Source organism: Tuber melanosporum (assembly GCF_000151645.1).
Source record: "Tuber melanosporum whole genome shotgun sequence assembly, scaffold_8, strain Mel28".
In the NCBI taxonomy this organism is placed as follows: domain Eukaryota; kingdom Fungi; phylum Ascomycota; class Pezizomycetes; order Pezizales; family Tuberaceae; genus Tuber; species Tuber melanosporum.
This window is the reverse complement of record NW_003299128.1, coordinates 199645-206585: the sequence shown is the minus strand read 5'-3', so window position 1 is coordinate 206585 and position 6941 is coordinate 199645. Positions and strand designations below refer to the sequence as shown.

The 6941-nt window shown below is 48.0% G+C and overlaps 1 protein-coding gene; it reads left to right on the top strand.

The window, feature by feature from the left end:
• Window positions 1-885: 885 nt before the first annotated feature.
• GSTUM_00011076001 (uncharacterized protein) lies at window positions 886-5345 on the top strand (the record flags this gene model as incomplete). XM_002841696.2 has 1 exon in its annotated part: window positions 886-5345. The coding sequence occupies one exon, from the start codon at window positions 886-888 to the stop codon at window positions 4474-4476; it is 3591 nt and encodes a 1196-aa protein (XP_002841742.1). The 3' UTR covers window positions 4477-5345.
• Between the last annotated feature and the right edge of the window lie 1596 nt (window positions 5346-6941).

Genomic DNA, 6941 nt, shown 5'->3' with positions numbered 1-6941 from the left:
GGTTGCATGCGATGTTCATCGTCACCGGGGGTTGGCTATGGGTTGCGGCGGATGCTTATGGATGCTCCTGGACGAATTGGCTGTTCTCTTTTTTCCCCTTTTTCCCTTTTCTTTTCTCTTTCGAACTGGGGACAGGGAAAAAGGGACCATTCTAGTTACATCGACAGTCACGCTAATACTTTGTGTTTTTCTCACCACTCAGCCTCCAGGGTCACCAAAAGTCCAAACGAGAAGCTCCCAAAAGACAGGAAAAAGAAAATAAGGAAGGAAAACGGACCAAAAAAATAAAAATAGGGATCCGTACTCCGAACAAAGGAAGAAAAGAAAGGAAAAGGATCAGGATCAGAAAAAAAAAATAACGACCACCTTTTCAACGAAAGATTTTCGTTTCTTACTCCTCTTCCGCTCCTTATTTACTTACCCTCCACTGTTATTTACACCCCACTTTTTTTTTTTTTTATACCACCACCCCCCTTTTGCACCGTACATATCTTTCGTACAGACACATACATTTTAAATACATCCTACATCTGTAGCGTGTTGATCGCGTAGGTTGCCCTGTCACTGTGCTCGCTTCCTCTTCCGCGGGTCGTCGGACCGATGCTGATTCCCTTCCGTTTGTCGTCGTTAGGTATCAACAATAACAATAAACAACCCCTCATCCCTCCCATCGTTACCACCTAGAAATCCTCCTCAACAACTCAACAACCATCAGCCTCGGGTGAGGGACCCAGTTCCACGGTGATAAAATGGACTCCGTGGAGTGGTCTCGCTGCATGGCGAACATCTTCTTCGCCCACGGTGATCCTCAGGGCGACCTTCAAAAGTTTCGCCACTTTATTCCTCCTTTCGTACTGAGGACCTTTTGCAATACACAGGACCAGAATGTCTGGGTGGTTTACGACCATAATCAAATGTACCGCCTTAACCTCCTCCGAGTGCTCTATTCCCTTCTTTTCGCAGAGAGAACGAACTCGTGAAAAGGATGGAATAGAGCACGGATTTGCTGTCAGATGGAGCTTTCAGGGTTGTTTTGGTTCTAACATGTGCTTCTCCCCCCAATCTAGGCCGGCTGTGGTCGGAGAATCTGAGACTTTGATCATCTACAAACCGGAAGCAAAGGAGTTCGAGAAGCGACACTGGAGTGAAACCTTTGGTGCTGAGAATATCTACGCTCCGTACTTTGACAACCTGACCACAAGCACTTGGATGCGGGAGGGATTCCGCAAGTTTGATGTTTTGAAGAGGGTTGATCGGGAGATATTCAATGGGCTGATGGACCCCATCTGGCAAATTCATCAACAACAGCCCTCCGGAACCATTCCCTTGATTCGTGGCGACCTCTACCAGCTACGGAAATTCCTGTTTCTCATGACTTCTCAGCACAGCAGGGACAAGACTATGCACCTACTAGCCCACGACCCGACCATGGAGGATGCGAGGATTAGAAGGAGGAAGTTTATTGAGGCACATGAGATGGAGCATCCTAGGGATGTTTGGTTGGGTAACTCGGAACAGATTTTGGACTCTCAGCACTACGACGTTCAGAGCAATATGGATATCTTTGACTTGGATCGGGAGAACTATCGTGTGAATGCGAAGGAGAGGTTTTTGGTGTTTTGGGAGGCTGGACCCGGCGAGGAGTTTATCTTGACCGAGAATGCTTTTGGGGGATTTGAGGGTGGTCAGATTGGCGCGAAGAAGAATTCACAGGTTAGCTTGAGGGCAAGGGAACTCGAACAGCACCTTTACACCCGGGATTTCATGTGGCATCAACTCTACGTTCTTTCACCGACCTTGGTCGCTGCTCTCTGCCATGGCACTTTGATGCATCCCGAGCTTACCCGAAACCAGAGGAAGCGATATGGCCTGAGGCGTTCTATCCTGGAAGGCTTGCCGCATGAAATTGCGCCCAAGTATTACAAGGATATGAACAAATCGGATGTGACCTTCATCAAACCGAACTGGACTTTGCCGGCCGAGGTTGAGAGGGCTTTTGGCAATAATGTGTTGTTGGAGAGGAGGAAGGATGATGAGATCTTGTTCCCTGTTCAGCGGTTGACGCCAACCCAAGTTGCCCTGGTCAATAGTGTTCTCCTTCATAATCAGCAGTCTGGCGCGAAGGTCAAATCGGTCTGTTGCAGGTCCCCACCGCAGTACCAATCTCTTTATCAGTCATTGGTTCAGTTCCATCATAACCAATGGCACAAGTACTCCGAGGAAGAGCAGAACGACTATTCTCCATTGACCGATAGACTCCAGGTGTACCTCCATCCGGAACCCATGCCTCCCCCAAACCAGCTCCAATATGCCCAACAGCAACAGTTCCCAGGACGCCATCCCATGCTCAATCCGCAATTCCCTGTGCCAATGCCCGATCCGAGACAGCTCTTTGCCGAAGGAAGACATGCCCTCCCTGTTCCCGAAGTCCCCAAATACGAGCCTATTCATGTTGATATGCGTCCGGCCCACCTCCGTGCTAATAGCCATACTGCCCCAAGCCAGACATCCTATCACTCGTCTGGGACTTCTTCTTTTGCTCCCTCTTCCCAGTCTTCTCATGGATATTCCTCGGCCTCCAGTCAGTCCTCCACCAGTACTCGGACCACTAGCATTGATACCCCCCGTTTCGAGCCCAAAGAAATCACTCTTGACAAGAACCGTCAGTCTCCAACCCGCAAACCCGAACAACCCTTAGGCCGGCGTCCTTCTAATTCTCAACCTGAACTCGCACCACGTGGAAGCGACGGTAGCAGGAAGACCAGGATTGACAAGGCCAAGCCAAAGGTGACCAACATAGTCCTGGAACGTACCGAGATCCTGGGGGAGCATACTGGTGTCATTTCTGAGCGGGGAAGGCAACTCGATCCTCCCAAGATTGAGCAATCCAGATCAAAGAAGAATAGCCCCAATCCTGGCCCAGACCGCTTGGAGTTTGCCGCACCAGAGTTGAATAAGACCCGTCGACCGGAGCCTGTGATTGAGCATCGCCAATCACATCCTAAGTCCAGTGCCCTTCCCGACCGTCCTATTTACGTGGTTGAATCTGTTAGGCCGAATCCACCTGACAGGTCAAGAAGCGATCAGCCCGGAGCTCAATGGGGAAACACTTTCACTAAGCAACAACAAGCACAAACCCAACCGCAGCGACCCGCCGGGGAGCGCATGCCCCAGAACAGTGATAACGCGAGGCAACGCAAGTATGAGATTATCCGACCCTCACAACACCAAGCTCAGCAACACCAAACTCTGTACCAGCCCCAGCCTCAACGTCCAGCCAATGAGCGCTCATCTCAGGGCAGCGAACATGTCAGACAGCGCCGCTACCAGCCGGTCAGATCGGAGGAGCAGCAACATAATGCTCACCCTCAGACCCAGCCTCAAAGACCTGTCACCGAGCGCACGTCGCAGAGCAGCGACCATGTTCGTCGGAGCCAATATCAAAGCGTCAAGGTCGAATACAGCCAGCCACAACCCCAGAAGCCCGTCGACACTCCGGCTGAACGAAAGCCCCAGATTATCGACACCTCTAACAGAGATAGAGGAAGGCAGTATGAGATTAGGACTGAGCCTAGTCAAGTTCAGAGACCCTCCAATCCTTCGACTGACCGCTCTCGCCCCGCTGAACGTAAATACCAGGCGGCCATGCCGGAGCAACAGGTCCACGCTCAAATAACTGTCAATAATAGCAACACCCACAGCCAGCGTCCGATCACCAAGCCAGATAACTCAAGGGTCTATCACCATGTCTTGAAGCCCGAACAACCGAAGCAGCAACAGCAGCAACCTCAATCACAGGCCCAACAACAGCAGCCGCAGCAGCAATCCCAAACCCTGCCGCCTCCGCCTCCGCATCAGCACCTAAAGCCTGTCATCTCCCACGACAGCCAGCCTGTCGTTACGGATGAACACAAGGGTCGTCGATTCGAAGTCTCGGAGCAAGTTCAGCAGACCGAACCTCAACGGATTGTAAATTCGTCCACAGAACGAACCATGCGTCCGGGAGTTGAGATAGTGAGGCCACATGTTCTCGAGCCCACCAGAACCACCGAATCCCGTGCTCAAGAGCCAGCCCGTGTTGTGTTGGAGAACCCGAAGATGAAACACCTCCGCTTCGAGGCTGCGGGTAAGACTCTTACCCACAAGCACTCGGGTTCCAGTCTCGCAGGATCTATGGTTGTTGAGATTGGTGAGGTTGAGAGTCAGGGGAGCGACGGTGATGAGGAAGATGACGGCGGTGATGAAGGGAGCTGGGAGGATGAAGGTTTTGGAGAGATGGAGGAGCTCAGCAAACCCCGCAAGCCAACTGTCCGATTTGCTGATCGCCCTTTGTCGAGGACCGGTGGTCGTGGCATGCACATTGAGCGACCATCTTCACGTTTGGGACGACGAGTGGAGATTATTAGACCTTTGTCTAGGAACAGCCAGCGAGTCGAGAATGCCAGAAAGCCCAGGATCGTTCATGCACATCGTTAATCCACATGTTGTGAAAATTCATTATTCCTTCGCTTTTCATTTGTCGGATTGCCACTTTTCCCGTTTTTCCCGTCACCTGCATCATTTTTTTTTTTTCATACTTTATTTTATTTCCCCGATTCAGCCTTAATTACTCACATTTTTCTTTACGCTCCTCTGTTCATGTTTTTCTTATTATTTCACTTAAATCTAAGTTTTCTTTTTTTTTCTTATCAACGGTAACCCATGAGGTCAAAATCTTGTATCAGGCGTTCGTGTGTGGGAAAAGTCATGTATCTCGTGGTTAATTATGTATCTGTATGTGGTGGAGTAAACGGGGTTCGAAGAAAGGCGACGGGAAAGGGTTAGTAGGAGCTAAGGTATGATATTTCATCGTTATAGACAGAGGATAAAGAAAAATTAGGGTGAGGTCATTATTGTTTCGGGGATTTTTTTTTTTTTTTGAATTTCGGCATTAAGCAGCATAAAGGCGGGGGGGTTCTTGGTTTTGTTTTCTTTTACCCCTTTCTTTGTATTCCCTCACCATGATTCCCCATTTCATTAAAGGTGTACTGTCATGTAAGAGGTGGAAACATTTGACTTTTTTTTTATCTCTTTCCTATCGTTCCTATCTTTTTTATTACTCTAGGAAGGAACATATGTTTGTGCATTTTGTTCTTTCTGTGATACCTTCCTCTCCACATGCTGGGCGGGAGAGATCCTTCCTTTTTGCTCATTCCCCGATTTTTATTTATTTTTACCTCTACCGATACCCAGTCTTATCCCTTCATAGCCGGAGGATTTGTTATTATGATTGTGCTTTAGTGTGGTAATTAGTCCTGGCGACGATGAATATGGCATATTACGGATCTAATGGAACATTGAACACTTTTGAAGGCTTTTTTCTTTCTCCAAAGTTCTCACGGCGTCGCGCTCTGGTGTTCTTTCTTGTTGCCCTACTTTATCCTTCACCTTATTATGCCCCTTGCACGCTTGCATTGGGATGCTCGAAGTTCGTGGTGCAGCCCAAACCGAGTACAGTACTGTACAGTCCTCGTAGTGTCGAAACATTTTTAGGGAGAGCCGCTGCATATTATCACAGCTGGGTCCAAGCAAAAGGGTTAAATTTTGGTGGTATGACAATATATTATGAGCACCGCTCTAAAATTTACCTGTACAGTACATACTCCTTTTTTTGCTCTATGGGTTCTATTATTGTTGAAGTCTGCGTTGTGATGATTGATTGAACTTGATGATATTCCTTTTGTAGAGATAGGAAAGAAAGACAAGGGGAGAGAGACGGAAGCAAAGTATGATATTAGAAGGAGGTGAGGGGGGAATCGTCATTCCTCAGACAACCCAGGCCAGTGCTTCAGTGAGTACGTACGTAATCCTCAACGCGCACATCCCATCCAGTATGTAAGCAATCCACAGTATAACTCCAAGTCCGCACGCCGCCGATCCCAACTCCTCATGCCTATCAGCTCTTCCGACAATTATTTCAACTCGAGGTATTATCATTTGCCGCCAACCGTTATTTAACCTATCATATTCACCAACTTTATATGATTGTAGGATCTTGCACTAGCTATGCTCAACCGGATTTGTGTGGCATTGTGGAATATTGACTTCACTCGTGATCCGATTGACCTTGAGGCCGTAAATTAAAATAAATTTCTCGAGGTCCGTTACAGTGTCATTATCAGATCACCAGCGGAAATTAGCCCGCTATAGGTTTAACGTATTGGGCCGGGAAAGTTGGATCAGATGCAGAAGTGAATTAACTTTTTTGCTTGTTGTGAATTTTGGTTCCCAAACTTCTAGATTATCATATCCTTCTAGATTATTATTATTATTTTAAGTTGTTGTATTTTGACTTCCCAGGATTGAGCTTTTTTAAATTCCGACCTTTTTGGTGTGTTTTCCCTTTTTTTTTTTAAAAAAAAAAAAAAAAGACTGGTTCACTTCCATGTTTGACCCGCTCCCCTCGGTCCAATACGTTTAATTTGACAGGTTGGGAATTGAATATAATGCAATTGAATCCAGCACATTCTATAGGCTGATCTTATATACCGCGCCAGGGAGATGCTGATCCTTTTCGGGGGTGCCTTTGGCTCTGAATCTGGAGATTGGAGGGGAGGGATATATATATAGTTCGTACCGCGTTTTTTTTTTTGTTGTGTTTTCCGGAGGGGGGGGGCTTCATCACCTCACTACCGTAGTATTATACCCCTCCAGATTCCTCGCCGTTCTGCGTGTACCCCAGGATCACGAACTAAGTAAAGTGCGGGTTAGCTTCAATAGGAGGTGAGAAATTCACCTTTACCAAAACACGTATCCACCATGCACCGAGAACACGGAGCTTCCCTCTCCGTGGATGGGGCAGAGTGCGGCGCGGTGATTGCGATGCTGAAGTGTTTTCGGGAATGCCCGCACGCCGCCAAAATTTGCTCGGTCTGCTCGGGGCCCGGATGGTTCTTTTCTAA